At 42.3% G+C, this 20,267-nt stretch overlaps 1 protein-coding gene across 4 annotated transcripts in view; it reads right to left on the minus strand.

The window, feature by feature from the left end:
- The window catches only part of ankrd50 (ankyrin repeat domain 50), a 118,024-nt gene extending 99,666 nt beyond the window's left edge, over positions 1-18,358 (minus strand). Inside the window, exons 1-2 of one of the 4 annotated variants that reach the window (XM_080193689.1) lie at positions 18,298-18,358; positions 16,395-17,521 (exon numbers count right to left, since the gene is read on the minus strand). In XM_080193689.1, coding sequence (XP_080049815.1) covers positions 16,395-16,855 — 461 coding nt within the window. In that variant the 5' untranslated portion in view covers positions 16,856-17,521; positions 18,298-18,358. The other 3 variants (XM_080193698.1, XM_080193709.1, XM_080193719.1) reach the window with 3 other exon arrangements.
- Between the last annotated feature and the right edge of the window lie 1,909 nt (positions 18,359-20,267).

The raw sequence follows: 20,267 nt of genomic DNA on the forward strand, positions 1-20,267 counted from the left end.
ATGCCTCTACTTTAGAAAATAAGGTTGCATTGCTCATCACTAGACATCAATACGCCAGAAAAAGTTACAGCTTGTCCATTCAAGTGACAGTGAATCTTCAATAGCGTTGACGTCTTAATTACTGCCAAAAACACCTTCGCTGCATTGAAAATTTAATTCCATCAACATGGAGTTTCAGATTAATTATTGGAGATTTTTAAACATTGAAACATTAATGTCCTGTTTTACTTTACAATTTTCATCTTTCGCTTAATCCCATCTTTCTTTCCCTTTACTTTCTGCACGTGATTGGGCATGAAATACTTAGCCCAAACTTCCCAGTTTAGATTCTGCACAGCTCCAAAAGGATTCTTCAATTTAACTGGTTAAGCAGACACACCATAGCTTGCCTTGTTCATACATGTTCCAGATGCCCTGTATAGGTTGTCATGCTGTTCTGATTTATGAATTATTACAAATCACAGTGCAAAGTCCACAAATAATCAGTGGATAATTCTAAATATAAAGAATGGCAAAGGGCTGGCCAACCAAAAAGTCCACACCGTCTTACTAAACATGCTACCCAGAACAGATAACCAAATGCATGGTTAAATAAAGGGGAAGAGACTTTAAAGGTGTGGCAGAGTAGCAAGGTGAAAGAACTTCAGTACCATACAAACAGCAGGACTGATGCAGCTAAACTTTCCATGTTCCTACATTCAAAGAGAACATACAAAGAGAACATTTTAAAAAAGGACAGCAAAAGTTTCTAAAAGTATATAAAAGACAAGAGAGTAGCTAAAACAAATGATCATCCTTTGGATGATGAGACTGGGGAACACAAATGGCAGGGATGCTATTTTGCCTCAGTTTTCATAATGGAGGACATGAGTACCATCTTAATAGTAATAGGTAACGCAGAAGCAAATGGAAGGGAGGGACTTAGAACAATCAATAGAGAAATAGTACTCAACAAGCTATTGGGATTGAATGCAGACAAGTCCTCGGGGCCTGATGGCTTACATCCTAGGGTAAAGGAAGTGGCAGTGGAGATAGTGGACACATCGGTTATAATATTCCAAAATTCCCTGAATGCGGAAAGTTTCCAGTGGATTTGAAAAATGTTAACTTAACACCCTTGTTCAAAAAGGGAGGAGGTAGAGGGAAACTATAGACGAGTTAGTTTAACATTTCTTGGGAAATTGTTAGAATCCATTACTAAGGAAGTAACAGGACATTTGGAAAGTCAAAACACAATCCATAGTGGGCATTGTTTCATGAAACATAAATCATGTTTGATTAATTTGTTAGAGTTCTTTGAAGATGTAACAAGTAGATAATGGGAATTCTGTAGATGTAGTATATCTGAACTTCAGGAACGCATTTGATAATGTGCTGCACAGAAGGTTAATATACAGCATAAGATCACATGGGGTTAGGTGTAATTTATTAGCTTGGATAGAAGACTGGCTAACTGATAGAGGCAGAGTGTCGTGATAAATGGGTCCTTTTCTGGTTGGCAAAATGTAACTAGTGGGGTGCCACAGGGTTTGGTCCTTGGGCCCCACCTATTTACAGTTCATAATGACTTGGATACAGGGATGACGCAAATAGGTGGAACAGTAAGTTGCAATAAGACAATAAGAAATTTACAAAATGGATGTAGATAGGTTGGTGAGTGGGCCAAAACGTGATGGATGGAGTTACGTGGATTAGTATGAGGTTATCTATTTTGGTCAAAAAAATGGAAAGACAACTTATTATCCAACTGGAGAGAAACTTTGGGATGCTTCAGTGCAGAGGGATTTGGGTATTTTAGTGCATGAGTCATGAAGTTTGTCTTATGAAGAGAGATTGAACTATTAAGACCTCTGCTCTCCAGAGTTTAAATGAATGAGGTCAATTGAGGTGAAGATGATAAACAGATATTGACAAAAGAGAGAGCACATGCTTCTTATGAGGTAATCTAGAACAAGAGGTCAATAGAAACTGTTTCTTTCAAAGGGTTGTGTATCAGTGGAATTCACCACCCCAGAGTGCAGTGGATACCAGGACATCGAGTAAATTTGAGGAGACACAGATTTTTAATTAGTAATGGGTTGAAAAGTTATGGAGAACAGGCAGGAAAGTGGAGTTGAGGCTGAGATTCGATCTGCAATGTTCATACAGAAGGTGGAGCAGGCTCATGGGACTGAACTGCCTATTCCTGCTTCTAGTTCTTACTACAAGATTGTTCATTTTATATATAATCAGTTTCTGGGAAAATCCATGCCCAATACTGAATATATATTTTCTTGGGGAAGTGGTTAAAGTGTTAGCAAATCCTCATTGACTTCACATGCTAGAACTAGAAACAAGTTCAAACCACATTTTTTTTCCTTTAACTACATTTTAAAATGAACTATTAGCATAAGGTGACACTTTATTTAATGAACTGGAATAAAACTTAAAAATTACATCCATGCTAGTAGGCCTGTAAAAAAAAAAATTGTATATAAATGTAGAATTAAATAGATTCATAGTATTTTGAAGCATCAAAGAAAACAGACCAAACAGCTGATTTTGGCATATCTGAACTGGTAACACTAGTAGGCAAGTCTGCACAAATCATTCAAGGATAGAAAACGCACTAATATACAAAAAAAGCTGATTATAGTGTACGGTAATTTCATTCAACATCTGCCATACAGTGAGAATGTGACAAAGGATAAACACACCCTATCGTAATTCATAACATTTAGCAATGCAGACTTTCCAGCAGGCCATCAAAAGATATGCCATAAAGGCTATTTCCATATTAAATATAGAAATAACTGAAACCATTACTTTATCCCAACATATCTGGAAACACTATTTCTTTATCGTGCGCACAAGTACATCATATTACTTGCAGGTGTCATGACTGAAGGCACACAGCTGCACTCCCTTCCCTGGCATAAAAACAACACCTTCTTCAAATTAGTTTGAAACCAAGATATAATTTAAATTCAAACACAAATTAAATAGAACCCCAAGTTAGCATTTTAGTTTATGCATGTCAGAACATGACCCAGTTTCATATTTCTAATGCTGATTAGGTATTCACTTTATAGAGCGTTTACTTATGAAGTTATGTTTGGTTCTGAATTCTTACTATTTTTGTGGCAGACAGGAGGTGAGAGATCATATTGCACTTCCTTAAGCATCATTAAACACAGCACGAAAACACAAATTAAATACCGAAGGCATGTTGCCTCTACGAGTTCTCAGGCCAGACCAGACAGCCATTCCAAGAACGCAGCCAAAAAGATGATGCCATTTTGGCCACCAGAAGAACAATTCAGACTTAGCAAACCAAATAATCTAACATTGGCTTACAGTATGGATTTCTGTTCTTATAAAAATTACTGCAAAAATATAACAATCCTTGATGATATACAAAAACCATGAAAAGATATGACTAAGAGAACGAAAATAGCTCAGTGAAATATCAATGAAGTGAAAATGTTACAGAATTAAAAAATGTAATACGCTTTATCAAATATAATTGCAGCTGACCTATTTGTACTGTGCTTAATAAACTTACTAACAAATGCCTAAAAAGAAAAAATGACCAAAATACAAAAAACAATTCTGAAGTATTAGCTTGAAGATCAAAACTTACTTAAAATGTTACATTAAGTAGACTTATACCCCCTTTTATTTTACAAGTTTTGAATGAAAGGTTTGCAGTTTGTTCTTTTGTTTGGTCAGGCAATCAGTAAGTGTATCAAGCAGAATAGGAAAAATTGAATTAGCTGCAATAGATATTAGTGTTTGTAATTTGATTGATTCCTGACCGCTCTCCTAGCTTCCGTTCTCCATCAACTTGAGCTCATCCAAAATTTTGCTGTGCATAGCCTAACTTGTACCAAGTCCAGTTAACCCATCACACAACTGTTCATTGACCCATCGGTTCCTGGTTTCGCAGTAGCTGAATTTTAAAGTTCTCAATATTATTCGAGTTAATCCATGGCCTTGCCACTCCCTATCTCTAACTTACTCCAGGCCTACAGTCCTCCAAGGACACTGCATTCCTCCAAATTCTGGTCTCAAGCACATCCACAATTTCTGGTGGCTATGCTAGACCACAAGTTCAAAAACTGCTTTCTTAAGCTTCTTCATTCTGCCTCTTAAGAATCTACCTCTGACCAAATTTTACATTGTCTCTCCTGTTATCTCATGTGGTTCAGTGCCCAATTTTGTTCAATCCTGTGAAGTGTCTTGGGACATTTTACTATGTTTGAAACACTATATAAAATGTACAGTGCCATTACTTGTTGCTTCCACTTTGCTTTTGCTGTTGTCCATCTTCATTTATACTGCAGGACCGATTTCACCGATGTCAAGCAAATGTGACACCACTAGGCCAGGGGATAGTCGTTAAGGGGGAGCGGGGGGTATAAATCGGATACTCACCCGGGGACCCACCTCATTGTTCTCCGGAGCATTGAACCTGGTGGCTGTGGCTGTGGTGAGTGACTGATTTAAAGTGAAAACCGCTTTTTTCCTGTACTTCCGGTTCTCGGGGCTTGTTAGAGTGTAGTTTACTTCCGTACCGGAAGTTAGGCCAGGGGATTGTCGTTAAGGGGGAGCGGGGGGTATAAAAAAAGGGGTAGCAGTATAGAGCGGGCAGCGTCGGGAGCGGGCAGCGGAGTGAGTGGGAACTGAGTGAGAAGGGCTTTGGCTTGCTGGGCTTAGGCGAGTGCAGGCTTGGAGAAGGTGAGTGACAGATTTCTATCTTGGGCACTTACAGGAGGTTGGGACATGGCAGGGAATATAGGGAGGAATGTAAGTTGCGTCCGGTGCCACATGTGGGAGTTCCTGGTGGTGTCACGGGTCCCCAAGGTACACATCTGCAGTAAATGTTTAGAACTGCAGCGATTGAGGGCCCGGATCAGGCAACTCGAGGGGCGACTGGAAGATGCGTTTCTAGTTAGGGAGAATGAGGAGATAATGGCTGGGAAACATGAGCAGGAGGAGGTCTCAAGGGCTGAAGATAAGGGAGGATGGACGACTGTTAGGAGGGGAAAGAGGAAGAAGAAGAGTAGTCAGGGTCCCCCGGCCTCCCCGGAGGCCCCCCAAGGTTCGTCGGCAGGGGCACAGAAAAATAGGAAGGAAGGGGAGACTGATTTAGAGGGACAGAAGGGGGCTGGTAAGGTGATAGTGGTAGGTGATGGGAGGGTCCGAGGGATTGATAGGAGGTTCTGTGGGCAAGGGCGCGACTCCAGGATGGTGGTCTGCCTCCCTGGAGCAGGGGTAAAAGATATAATGGAAAGGGTAGAGGGAATTTTGAAAGGGGAGGGGACCCAGGCAGAGGTCATAGTACACGTAGGGGAGGGGGATATAGGAAGGAGTAGGGGAGAGGTCCGTAGGCAATTTAGGGAGTTGGGGGCCAAACTAAAGAGCAGGACCTCTAGGGTGGCACTGTCTGGGTTGCTGCCCAGTACGAGCAGGGCTAAGAATGACGAGATCATGCAGTTGAATGCATGGTTGAGGGACTGGTGTAGGGTAGAGGGGTTTACTTATGTAGATCAATGGGAGGTGTTTAGGAGAGAAAGGCAACTGTACAGGAGGGGTGGGGAGGATTTGAACGGGAGGGGTACTAGTGTCTTAGCAGGGAGGCTAGCTGGGGTGTTCAGGAATGATTTAAACTAATAGGGAGGGGGGGTGGGGAGGTGGCTGGGAGAGAGACGGGTGAAAGGAAAATTATAAGGGAGAAGGTGGTTCCGAGGGACATTTGTGGGTTGAACTGTGTCTGTTTCAATGCTAGGAGTGTGGCAGGGAAAACGGATGAGCTTAGGGCCTTGATGTTTGTGAGGCAGTTGGATGTGGTGGCTGTAACGGAGACGTGGTTACGGGAAGGGCAGGACTGGCAGCTGAATGTTCCTGGGTACAGGTGTTTTAGGTGTGACAGAGGAGGGTTGAAGAGAGGTGGAGGGGTGGCACTGTTAGTCAAGGAAAACATCACAGTAGTGCAGAGGGAGGGCGATATGGAAGAGATAGGGATTGAGTCGCTGTGGGTGGAGTTGAGGAATAAAAAGGGAGAGATCACACTGCTAGGGGTGTACTATAGGCCACCCAACAGCCCAAAGTCAGTGGAGGAGGGAATTTGCAGGGGCATTTTGGACAGGTGCAGAAAGAATAGAGTGGTTGTAGTGGGTGATTTTAATTTTCCCGGAGTGAATTGGAGGGGGCCTAGAGCTGGGGGTACGGAGGGAGAGGAGTTTGTGAAATGTGTTATGGAAGGGTCGCTAGAACAGTATGTAACTTGCCCGACTAGGGGAGGGGCTATACTGGATTTAGTGTTGGGAAACGAGCCAGGGCAGGTGGGTGAGGTAGAGGTAGGCGAACATGTGGCGAACAGCGACCACAAGTCTGTCTACTTTAGGATAAAAATGGAAAGGGACGAGTGCCGTCCAAGCGGGAGTGTGCTGAATTGGGGAAAGGCGAGCTATGGCAGGATTAGGAGGGAGCTGCAGCAAACTGACTGGGAGGGACTGTTAGCTGGCAAGTCCACGGTTGGCAAGTGGGAGGCTTTTAGGGACAAAATGAAATGGTTGCAGGGGAGGTTTGTTCCGGTTAAGCGAAAGGATAGGAAAGGTAGGATTAGAGAGCCGTGGATTACGGGGGATATTGAAGACTTGGTTAGGAAGAAGAGGGAGGCGTATGTTAGGTCAAAACAAATGGGTACGGAGTGTGCGCTGGAGGAATATAGAGAGAGTAGGAGGGAGCTAAAAAGGGGAATTAGAAGAGCGAAGAGAGGGCATGAGATGGCTTTGGCCGGTAGGATTAAGGATAATCCTAAGGCATTTTATTCCTATATTAGAGGCAAGAGAGTAGTTAGAGGGAAAATTGGTCCTCTTAGGGACAAGAGTGGAGAGTTGTGTATTGAGTCGGAGGGAATGGGGGAGCTCCTGAATGAATACTTTGCGTCGGTATTCACGAAGGAGAGGGGTTCGGAATCGTGCGGACTCTTGGAGGGAGCGGAGGTTCAGTTGCAGGATATAGTTATTACGAGAGAGGAAGTGCTAGGGCTTTTAGGTAGCGTAAGGACGGATAAAGCTCCGGGGCCTGATGGTATTTATCCCAGGCTGCTCAGGGAGGCGAAAGATGAAATTGCTGGGCCTCTGGCGCACATCTTTGTCTCTTCTTTGGACACAGGTGAGGTCCCAGAAGACCGGAGGGTAGCAAATGTGGTCCCGTTGTTCAAAAAAGGTAGTAGGGATAACCCTGGGAATTATAGGCCGGTGAGTTTGACGTCGGTGGTAGGGAAGTTAATGGAAAAAATACTTAGGGGTAGGATGTATGAGCATTTGGAGCGTTGCGATCTGATTAGGGATACGCAACATGGCTTTGTTAGAGGGAGGTCTTGCCTTACGAATCTGGTGGAATTCTTTGAGGAGGTGACAAAAACGGTTGACGATGGGAGAGCCGTTGATGTCATCTATATGGATTTCAGTAAGGCGTTTGACAAAGTCCCTCACGGTAGGCTGGTAGAAAAGGTTAAGGCGCATGGGATACGAGGCCAGGTAGCTAGGTGGGTTGAGAACTGGTTGGGAAATAGGAGACAGAGGGTAGTTGTGGAGGGTACCTTGTCGGGCTGGAGGCCGGTGACCAGTGGTGTGCCGCAGGGCTCGGTACTGGGACCTCTCCTCTTTGTAGTCTACATAAATGACTTAGAAGAGGGAGTAGGTGGTGTGATCAGCAAGTTTGCTGATGACACCAAGATGGCAGGGTTGGCGGGTACAGAACTGGATTGTCAGGTGATACAACAGGATATAGATAGGTTGGTGCAGTGGGCAGATAGGTGGCAGATGGCATTTAATCCTGACAAATGCGAGGTGATGCATTTTGGAAGGAATAATGCAGAGAGGAGCTATGTGATAAAAGGTAGGCCGATTAGGAGTATAGACGTACAGAGGGACCTGGGAGTGCAGGTCCACAAATCCATGAAGGTTGTGTCACAAGTGGAGAACGTTGTTAGGAAGGCTTATGGGATGTTAGCCTTTATAGGAAGGGGCTTAGAGTATAAAAGCTGCCGTCTAATGCTTCAGTTATACAGAACGTTGGTTAGACCGCATTTGGAGTACTGCGTCCAGTTCTGGTCACCTTATTACCGGAAGGACGTGGAGTCTCTGGAAAGGGTGCAGAGGAGGTTTACCAGGATGTTGCCTGGCATGGGGGGACTGGGTTACGAGGAGAGACTGAAGAGACTGGGGCTATTCTCCTTGGAAAGAAGGAGATTGAGAGGGGACATGATAGAGGTATATAAGATACTGAAGGGAATAGATAGAGTTAATAGTGAGAGACTGCTCCCTAGACTGGGTACGAACACAAGAGGTCATCACTTAAGGGTGAGGGGGGGGAGGTATAATTTGGAGGTAAGAGGAAGGTTCTTTACACAGAGTTGTGGGGGTCTGGAATGCTCTACCGAGTAGGGTGGTGGAGGCAGGCACGTTGGACTCGTTTAAGATGCAGTTAGATAGGCATATGAGTGAAACGAGAATGGAGGGATATGGTAGGGGCTATTAAATAGGGTTAAACCTCAGGAGACACCGGAAGGGCAGGCTGTATGATTAATATGTTTTGTCTTTATTCCACAGGTGGAGGTCCACCTCGTGTCAAGCGAGGGGCATGCACACGGCGGGTTGTGCGTGGGCTGCTCTTGGAAGTCTGGGAGTGGCCTAGTACTTCATGTCGGTGTGTGTGCTTGATCCTGGACCGATAGACGGGCTCCACAACAGCTCAGTGACTAGCACTGCTAGCTGTGCAGATACATGGATTTGGGCCTGTGTCTGTGGGAGTTTGCGCATTCTCCCTGTGGTTGCGTGGGTTTCCTCCGGGCGCTCCGGTTTCCTCCCACACCCCAAAGATGTGCTCTTAGGCTAATTGGTTTCCACCAAATTGACACTATTTCTTCCCTGAATCTGACTGAGTAGGGTCCCATTCGTAGACATGCAGGGTAGAATAGGTGTAGGGTGATGCGGCGGCGCGGGCTCGTTGGGCCGAAGGGCCTGTTTCCCGTGCTGGATTGTTCTTTGTACTAATGCCATTTATTGCAAGTTAACCTTAAAAGACCTAAAACATACAAACCAGAATATAAGGGACTTTCCTCTCGTGTTAGAGTTTACACATTTATTCTTTGATGAATGCTATGGGATCCTTTACATCCACACAGACATGCAAACAGAGTTTGTTTAATACCTCATCTGAAAACTCCACACCATAGTATATGGATGCAAAAGAGAAGATTGCTTTTTTCCCCCCAAATTATTTTTGGTTATTTCTTAACTAACTTGCATGTCAATTTTTTTCAGACAGTGGACTCAAACTGAAATAGCCATTGCAAAAAGCTTCATTACAAAAGCTGTGTTCAGAAATTTGATATGTATTTGTTAAAGTTGTCATCCTAAGTCACTTTAGATTGAAACCATTTCCTCAACAGAATTGGTTCCTGTTAATGTTAACTCTACACATTTAAGTATTTTAAAACAACTACACATTAACCAACTGCATTAACTGCAGTGGGTGAAAAGAGGGCCCGCACGTCCCTTTGGAGACAGACAGACAGAGCCCTGTGAAGGAACAGAGCCGACAGAAGATAAATAAAGCCTGAGGAACACATTCTGGAGCACTTAACTTCAGGACAGGTAGGGGGCAGATTTGCAGGAGAAACACAGCCGTAAGGGGCAAGAGCTTGCCTACTTACCTTCGGTAGAGGAGCAGAGACAACTGCACTGAGTTTGAAACAAAAAAATGGAAAGTGACATCATAGCAAAGTTGTAAGGTGAATGGCTAGTGAGTTTTGCTGCTTAGGGACTGAGTTTTTAAATCAACTCTGACTATAAAAAAGTTTAAAATATTAACTTTAATAACAAGTAGATGGCTAGCCTTTATTATTCAATAAAGTTTATTACCACTACTAATTGTTGGCAGGGTTGATCAATATTAGTAAGGTTTATTAATATCGGTAATGCTTTATTAGTATTATTGCAAAATTGAACAGAGTAATTGTTTACAGATTGCTAGGTAAAAAGCATTTCATGGTCTGTGCTTTTCTTATGCTTAAATGCAAGTATACCTAGAGCCCCAAGCTGAAATATTTGTATCAAAAAGCCAAGCAGCAGTGTAACCAAGGCAACAAGCTTTCAGGCTTTTGAATTTTTTTTTAATTCAGCCAATTAATTTGAATTAGGCACTTAAGATACCAATAACCTATTAAATTTAAATCTAATGGTTTTGACAACCTAGGACCAAACCTATTTTGGGAAATATTGAAATGTTGTCACAGGTCTAAAAACAGGCAGGCATTGGGACAAAAGGAGAGAGCAATTGCCACCTGCCACAGCTCTTAGCTCAAAGCCCCATTCAGATAGCAAAGGTTTCAAAGAAGAATCAACAGAGAAGGCCCAGAATATTCCAGATGAGACACAACCTGGTTGCAATTTAGAGAGTAATTTTTTTTTGTTAATGAGTGGGAATTGTATTTATGGGAACAGCATATCATTAGAATCTTGTTTTAATTAGTTCGCTAATAGTTTAGTAAAGTTGTTCACTGTTAAATAAATTGTTGAGTGTTGATCTGAGCGTGTCAGGGGCTTATTTTGTATTCAATCACTGGCAGCTGAAGAGCAGGTCACACCACTTCACACACTTTTTACAGATGAGGTTGAGGTACTTCTGAGGGTTTTGGGGGGGAATGGGGGGAAGAAAAATCAACCTCCGCTTTATAATAGCATTGCTAAGCTTTATCACCAATAACAAGGGTCACCCACAACAAAATTATATCAGTTAACTAGAAAAATCACAGGAGTGCCCATTGTGTGCAATGTAGGGACTCCAGGCTGTTTCTCATGTCCTAAATAACCATTTGCACATCAGTGTCTTCAGTTGCAGTATCTTGAGCTCTGGGTTTTGGAACTTTAACAACAGATGGTGTCACTGCTGTGCATCTGTGAGGTTGAAGCTTACATGGATAGCATATTTAAAGGAGTGACCTCCCAGCAGTTTAACAGTATGCATGAAAAGGAGAGCTTTAAATTCCTGGGGCATTAGGATTGGTTCCAAGGGAGGAGGAATTGTACAAGTCAAATGGTTTGCACTTCAGCGCTTGGACATGGGGAAGTTTGCTGAGGGGGATGGGAACCAGATGGGACAATCCAGAAATGGAAGACAGAATATTAGTGAAATGGTTCTGGAAGGTCGAGGAAACAAAGGTTAGAAAATAAAAACAAGTTTGGCAGTGCTCAAGAGCACAAAAAACTGATGACCAGAGGGTACAGATAAAAATGTTGTCATATATCACTGCTATTATATGGCGTTAAAAGAGAATGGATCCTCATAACAGGGTTTTCAGTCAATAGACGAACTAAAAGAGGGGTTGGCAATTTTGTTCCAAGAACCAACACCCAACACAGCTGAGAGGAGGGAATAAATGTTAGAAGGATCGCCAAATAAGGCCACGTTTGAACTAAACAAAAAAGCGGCATTACATTACTCGGAGTATGTTATAGACCCCTAAACAGTTGAGAGCTAGTGGATAGGCAAATCTCTGAAATCAAGATCAAGAGGCAGAAACAGTAGGGGATTCAAACTACCTCAATATTAACTGAGATAGTTTGTGTGAGAAAGTAATGGAGGGAGCTGAATTTGAGGTGCATTCAGGAGAAGATTTCTGGCCAGTACGTCCAAGAGAAAATGTGGTTCTAGACTTAGTTTTAGGAAATTAAGTTGGGCAGGTGCAAAGAGCAACAGTGGAAGAGTATTTTGGTGATAATGATCATGATTGGTGACCAATCTTACTAAGCTGAGGAAAGTGGGTATTTAAGGGATTCAATCCTATCTCAGACATCAAGAACTCAAAACTAAAAAGCAGAGTATATGCCAAAGTGAAATCAAAAGGAATGTAGTAAGCTGTATACAAAATTGGCTCTGTGGCAGGAAACAAAAGGTGATGGTTGGTGGGTGTTTCTCATGAGGTTCTGCAGAGCTCAGTACTAGATCCCCTGCTTTTTGTGGCATATATTAATCATATTGATTTAAACATAGGAGGCATAATCATGAATTTTGCAGATGCCACAAAAACTGGCCATATCATTGATAGCGAGGAGGATGATGAGCTGGTCTGATGGGCAGAAAAACTGCAAATGGAATTCAACCTGGAGAAGTGTGACATGATGCATTTAGGTAGGTCAATCAAGGCAAAGAAATACACAATAAGAAAGAAGGTAACAGATGTTGACAAAGTAAGGGACCCTGGAATGCATGTCCATAGATCCCTGAAGATAGCAGGACAGGTCAAGAAGGTGGTTAAGAAGGCACATGGGATACTTCACTTATTAGCCAAAGAACAGAACCACAGAGCAGGGAGGTAATACTGGCACTATACAAATAGTTAGGCCACAATGGGAGTACTGTGTACAGTTCTGGTCACCTCATTATAGAAAGTATTAACTGCACTGGAGGGTACAAAGATTTATGAGATGTTGCTAGCATTGGAAAACTGCAGCTATGTGGAAAGGTAGGTTGGGGCTGTTTTCTATGAAACAGAGACAGAAGGGGAGATTTCCCTGGAGTGTATAAGATTAAGGTGCCTGAAGAGAGTGAAAGGGAAAGACAACTTTCCCTTATCAGCAAGGTATGAGACTCAGGGCACAGATTTAAATGATTCTTAGAAGATCTAGAAGGAAGATGAGGAAAATACTTTCATTGTGGGGGGTGGGGAGGTGGAATTCTCTGGCTAAAGGGACAGCAACTCCTTAAAAGAAATGCCTGGATATGCACCTGAAGTCCCAAAACCTCCAGGTCTATGGACCGAGTGCTGGAAAGAAATCAGTGATTTCTTTAATGGCCAGTGCAGAAATGATGGGTGGAATGGCCTTCTGTACTGTAAATTATTCTACATTTTATATGAGCTGCTCCTTCAGGGATCCAGTACAGATTTGCAGTCTTTTTCTGTGCTATAATTTGACGATTTGCAACAATTTCATGGCTGATATTCTACATATATGATACTTTTTATTTACTCTTTTGTGGGATGTGGGTGTCACTGGCGAGGTAAGCATCTGTTACCCATTCCTAACTGCACCTGAACTGCATGGCTTGCTAGGCCTTTACAGAGGACAGTTAATAGTCAACCACATCACTGTAGCTTTGAAGTCACAGATAAGCCAGACCAAGTCTATGTGAACCAGATGGGTTATGACAATAAATGATAGTTTGATGATCACCATTACTAAACATCTGGAATTGAAAGCTGGTTAAGTGAATTTAAATTCCACCAACTGCCATAGTCAGATTTGAACCCATGCCCTCAGTATATTACCGAAGAGTCCAGACTAAAAAAAAGAGATCAATGGTTGTTCACTGTACAGAACTTGAAAAGACAGTCAAAGCTAACATACAAATTAGGAGCAGGTGTAGGCCATTTCACCCCTCAAGCCTGCTCTGCATTCTATAAATCTTGGTTGATCCAATTGTGCCCTCAAAGGCCACCTTGGGTAGCCAGAATATGAGGATGACTCCCTCGATCAAAATTCTTATTTATCTCTGCCTTAAAAATATTCAACGACACTACTTCCACCACTTTCTGCAGAAACTTTTCATCTTGCACTCATCAGGCCAAGCTCAAGAGTGCTAAATTTCAAACAATCACAGCAAAGCAACCCTTTCTCTTGTAGTATAAACTATGTTTGAAATTTGATATTCTTGTGTCTGTACTGATGAGTGCAAGGCAAAAAATTCAATGTCTTTTGTTTCAGCAACAATTATTTTGAGGTATTTATGACTTATTGATTTGACCCTGACATTGGAGTAAAGGTCTACACATTAGCAGTACGGAAACTGCATTGCTCGTCCACTCTGCCTGCAGACGGACTCAAAATAGCAAACCAGATGACGAATGCTGTTGGCAGGAGCTATTTAACATTGCTGCCAACTGATTTTTTTTAAAGGGCTTTCAGTAACCTTGCACTTGCATTGTACAATAATAGTAGCCTCAGCTTTCTGGCATGCTGCTTAAAACATTTTTGATTTGAAGTGGAAATTTCAACAAGTTTTTCCTTATTAGCAAGGCGTTTTTACCAAGGTACCACTACATCAATTTCAGCAAACTGGTTGGGGAAACATGTAACTTATTAGCCCCACCACTGTCAACATATTTCTAAAATATATGGGACTATTCAAGATCCTAAATACATATGTCTGTACATACTTTTTGGTTATAGGGCAATGTTATCCAAAGGAACTTGTAAACTTTACTGAACCTTTTGTAAAACAAATTCTAACAACATTTCTTCTGCAGTTGATGCAGAAATGGGAGTCAGTGATGGTTTATTGCAACCCAGGCTAAACCCTTACACCTTCTGACAGGTGCAAAATAATGCTCAGCTTCTATACCAGTGTCTATGCACAGCACCTATTTTTTCTTCTATTCTTCATAGGTTATGGGAATCACTGGTTATGCCAAAATTAATTGGCCATCCCTAGGAACTCAAGAGAGTAGTGGTGAGTTGCCTTCTGGAACTGCTGCAGTCCCTCAGGCATCGTAGGTACACCCACAGTGCTGTTTGGAAGGAGTCCCAGGCTTTTGACTCCAAATGCTGCAATATGACAATATATAGATTTCCTTTCCAAAATATTTGAATAGTGAAATTGAAAATCTTTATGTTTTTGATAGAAAAGTGATATAATAGAATGATAATGGCTTCTTCCAAGGAAGAAGACTCAAACTTTGAGGCAATCTCCTGATTTCTGCACTTCTATTATACTTTGCCTGATCATATTTCTAGTAGTGTAGAGATTATTTTAAAGCTGCCAGGGCACATTTAACTGGTTAATCATGACCCAATGCTACTAGCTAGATCAATACATCAGGGCTGCCATTGATTTTAGTTTCATCTTCTAGGCCAATAATAAGATTTGAATGTCAATGTCCACAATAACTTGCTATTCAAAGTACATCTAAACTCATGAAATCATGAAAATAAATCGTCATTAGTCATTTAAAAGCTAGAAATAATGGTAGTAACAGACAAGGCAAGAGAAGTATTGTTTTGGGGGGGGGAGGGGGGGGAAGCAAAATGCTTGTTTAGAGGAATGGATGTGGCAGTTATCTTCTATGCATTGTCTTGGACTTTGCTTTCCTTTCGTCCCAGTTCAGCAAAATATTCTAGTTAGTTCACATACATGGCTCACAAAGTTCTCAATAAAATGATAAAGTTTTCTGACAGGGTTAGAGGAAAAAAGGGGGAGAAAAAGTGTCCTCTTTGTTGTTTTAACTGATCAATACCAGTAGGCTTACTGGGCAGGTCACAGAACAGAAGGTCTCATAAATGTCAGTAAACTAGTGCTGTTCTGCAAAGGGTCAACTGATGAGCACTGCAACTTATGATTGATTTTTCTTCCACAAGAATGAAACATAGCAAAATGTCACTACCAGAAAGTGATTCATTTCACCAGATTTCTGGTCAGTAACACAGAAGTTACAATAAATTCAGTCAATTTACCATGCTCTTTTTCATGGGTGGCAATGATAGAAAAGGGCCAAAGGCCAAAAGAGATGAAAAATTTTATTGGTTTTAGAATGATCACATTGAATGTATAGTCTACCTGAATTCCCAGTCCTGTAGATTGGCTATACTTTATCCTTTGACTCCATTTGAACAAGTTTCACGTTTACAATTCCTCAAAATATGGCACATTTACATGCAAAATTCACCAAATCAAATTTTAAAATACAGCATGAACCACTGCATTGTCTGATACCACCTTTACTTTGCACCAGTTACTTTGCAGCACAATTACAAGTGACAAAGCAAACTTTTAAAATATAATCTTTAACTTGTTAGCAAAGCATTGATAATCAGCAGTATTGACATGCAATTTGATTCTAAATATTGATAACAGGGCACTTGCTTCTCAACAGCAAAAATTGTCAGATAGGGGTACAAAGGGGTGCTAGCCTTAATTGGGTAAATGGAATTGAGATGCAGTTGTTCTACTTCTGAGTGTAACAATGTAAGGGGTTTTATGACCTTATTCCGTTCCTATGTTCTGGTTAGAGAATGAGGAGTTAGGAGTACAATTTACACTGCCAGTGTCTAATGACAAGTACCTATCTGACACCGGCACTTTAACAGCGTTAAATCGGTATTGTAAGTGAGCAAGAACCAGAGTCTTTACTTTTTTTGGTTTTGTTTTTAAATTGACCTCTTTGGAACCAGCACAATATTTGAGTTACAAAGATACATGTGTCTTCTGAACTATTATGGAAAAACATACGTAAATAAATAATTACATATGATTAATAATCATCCACACCACTACAGGACGATAGACCAGATTAAAAGCAGGACCATCAGCAAAATACTGTATATTATTTTACTATTATGTACCTTTTAAAGGCTTCCCCGGGATTTCTCTCACATTCGCCAGGCTGAAGCACGCTATGAACGGCTGGTTCTCGTAATTTTTCTTCATACCCCTGGACCAAGCTGCTATCGCGAATCTGGGAGACGAGGTTTCGAATGAAGTTGCCAACACAGAGTGTGTCTGCGTCCTGGGCTTTACAGAAGTGAAAGGCAAGTGCCTGACGATGCAAGCCCCGCTGTACCAGCTGTGGGCAAGTGGGCCAAACCAGTTCAGTGCACAGTGCTGTCTTACCGCTGCCGGGACCGCCAATGATCAGGATACCTCCGATACCTCCAGTGTTTTTCCCAAGGAGACCACCATTCCCACTGGCATTAGAGCTCCCAAACGTTTTGCCACTGTTTTTTTCTTGAAGACAATGCTGGAGTTTATGGAAAACCCACTCCCTACAGAAAAACCTCTTTCCTTGTAATAAACTCTGAGACATGTTTGCGTGCAGTGATTTTCTTTGTCTGCTACGTTATATGGTATATGCACGAACGAGTTAACAAAGTGTATTAAAAGACGAAATTAAAGACAGCTTTATCTGAGAATTAATGTTCTGTTCTGCTGAAAAAGTCCACAATTTCTCGTTACTATTCCTTGCAGTAAAACACCTGCAGCGAAATTTGAGCCATTTTCTCTCGATTTTATTTCTCTTTTGTCGATTAAAGACTTCCAAACCCAACCAGCATTTTTACTGTGTAATATACATTGGCCAAATAGTACCGAGTGATCGTTGGATACAATATCCATCCATTGTAGTTTATTTTTCCCTCGTTGTCCGGGCGTTTGATGTTATTTTTCCATGGATCCAAAACCGATAAATATCCTCATCCTTTTCCTTGCCGTACCTTCACCGTAGCTCCATCCAGATTATTTAACCCGCAAACCTACTGCAGTTGTCCATGATCTTCTGGGGCCATCCGCATCGTAAATCCAGCGCGACAAAGCTTTTTGAAGAAGCAAGGTTTCAGTGGTGTAGGACTGGTATCCTCCCCACTCTCACGTCAAATGTTACATTCAGGGTTCACACGATTGATAAACTGCCAGCATCTCAAACCAAGTGCTTCCCTCCATCTCCTCCTACGAGTTCAGCGAGCAGACCGAAACCCTGAGTTTGGGATGAGGGTTGTGTCAGCGCAGCTTGTGTACAAACACTTTAAACCACTCGGGGGAGTGAATCCATCGACAGTTAAAATGAAAGCTGCCGGGCAGACACTTGTCCTGAGTTAACCTCGGCTCAGACTTCCCCGATCCCCGGACTGTGTCCCTCCACCCCCGTTTCCCTCACCTTCCGGGGGGTTCGTTCCTTCTCTCCTCCCGGGAGAGAGAACTAACTTAGTCCTGGTTAAACCCTAAGCTTATGAGTGGGACTCGGTGTCTCTCTGTCCGGTGCTCGGTGTGTGTGTGTCTCTCCCTCTATCCGGGATTCGGTCGGTTTCTCTCTGACAGGGGCTCGTTACATCTCTGTGACCGGGCTGTGTCTCTCCATCCGGAGCTCGGTGACTCTCTGTGACCGGGTTCAGTATCTCCGGAGCTCGGGCTATGTGTGTCTCTCTCTTTGCGTGTCCGAGGCTCCGTGTCTCTCTCTGTGACTGGTGACTCGGTGGATTTTTACACTTGTGTGTCGCTCTCTATCTATCTATCCGGAGGTCGGTGTGTCCCTCTCTCTCTCTCTAAGCGGGTGTCTGTCTGTCTGTCTGTCTCTCTATCTCTAAGCGGGTGTCGGTGTCCCTGTCTCTCTCTTTCTCTCTAAGCGGGTGTCTGTCTGTCTCTGTCTCTCTCTCTAAGCGGGTGTCGGTGTCTCTCTCCGAGCGGAGAGCCTCCCCTCCCCCCCTCTCAGCCGGCGACAGTTACTGAACTGCACTCAGAAGCTCGCGCTCCTACCGTCCACCTCTCGCGCTCCCCTCATCTGCCTTGCTTCGCCTCGCGCAGCAGCCGTTCCAGCTCTAAACTGCTGTGGGGCTGCGCGAGCCAGTGAGCCCTAGCTCCCGGTCCCGCCCACCCTGCTGCACTCTGGGACTTGTAGTTCTTTTCCCCGCCAACACCTTCCCCAGGTGGACGGGACAGGCATCAGAGCAACCGTCCTCCCGGCATGCTCCGGGCGGCCTAGCACGCGCGCAGTGTTTTGGGAGTCGCAGTACCATCCAATCGACCAGGATAGCAATGCCAATGGGGATAGACAATGAAACAAACTACAACTCCCGGGGTACATCACCCAGCAACCCCCGGCCCCCTCCCCTCCCCTCCCCCCCCCTTCCCCCTCCCCCTCCCCCTCCTGGCACCTGTGCAAATCCATAGCTGTCTTCAAAGTTTTTTATTAGGGTAAGAAAGTAATTGACACTAAAGTGATTAGAATTGTTGTATTTAGGAAAACAAAGAAAACGTGAAGAAAATAGCTGGGAACGTTTCTTTCGTCACAGATGCTGCCAAATGTGCTGAGTTTTCCAGCACTTTATGTTTTATTTATGAAAAAAAGTGAATCTTTATTAGTTAGAGTAACACAATTCAATGTAACTTGATCTATTTAAAATCATGAAAGGATGAGACAGGATAAATAGAAGCAGATTGTTTTCAGTGGTCAGGAAATGAGAAATACAGGATTAAATGTAAGATATGATTTTCACTTCCAGCCTTTGTGGCCAGAGTAGAAACAATGCCAGCATCTAGGATTAGATTGGATAGGTGGATGGAGGAAATGTGATTGTAGGATTATAATACATGGATTGAAACTACTTACACAACTACTTGGGTCCTATATGGCTTCTTTTTGCATTGGAACGTTCATGTGTTTTGTGCAGGTTACTGGTACTCAGTTATATAAAGTGAGCACCAGATCAGGTTGGGAATGTAAAGAAATAAGAAGGGTTGAGGCCATAAAAAGATTTGAAAATTAGAATATGAATCTTGAGTGAGGGATATTTTTCAATTGAGAGCCAATATATAGATTCGTAAGCACATGGATGATGGGTAAGTAAGTGCAGACTAAGATGGGAGCTAACAGAGTTTTGGATTAATTCAAATAAATGGAGGGTGCAGAGTGGGGAGCTAGCCAGGAAAGCAACTCTCCTTGCTGTTCTGTTTGTCTTTGACTCCCAGTCTCATCAATTATTGAGTTAGATATTCTTAAGCAATAAACTGTGTCAATGAATATATAATATTTATCAGTTAATGTATTTTGTTACAGGGCTGATGCTAGTGAGCAAACCTATATAAGGTAGAGACTGGTTTAGAAAACTATACTAGAAGTTGCAACTCATTGGAATATCTACCACCCATTAAATTCTAGTTTTAGGCCTAAATCCAAGGTAAATTTGCAAGCAAAAAAATGCTGCTCACCTAATATGCTCAATCATTTTTAGAACATATGCTTCACTAGCCTATTAATGTTTGCTAAAATAGATGCTAACCTGCAATCGCAGGAGAAATAACAAATCCAAAGGATTGATCACAATAGAAATTATTTATACTTGAGTTATACGACACTATATTACTATGACAATGGTGACTCTTAAAATCTGCATTAACAAAGTTAGCTATGAATTTTGGTGTTATACAATCATAACAATACCTTTTTAAAAATAGTTGGTGAAAATATGTGTTCAGTGGATACCCAAGCAATGTTTATCTGTTGGGTTCTGTTTTGTTCTTTTTCTGTGGCAAATCCATTTGCTGATGACATCACCAACACTCGGTAGAATACAACAGCTTGTATTTACATAGAGCTGTTAATGTCATTCAACAGCCCAAAATGTTCAACACAGCAGAAATTGAGGGATTAGAAGAGATGAAATGGAAAGTATAAGAGCATGTTGGAGAGAACATGTGATCAATCAAAAGTCATCATTATGCCAAGG

Source organism: Carcharhinus amblyrhynchos, chromosome 1, assembly GCF_965287045.1.
Source record: "Carcharhinus amblyrhynchos chromosome 1, sCarAmb.v2.hapA, whole genome shotgun sequence".
In the NCBI taxonomy this organism is placed as follows: Eukaryota; Metazoa; Chordata; class Chondrichthyes; order Carcharhiniformes; family Carcharhinidae; genus Carcharhinus; species Carcharhinus amblyrhynchos.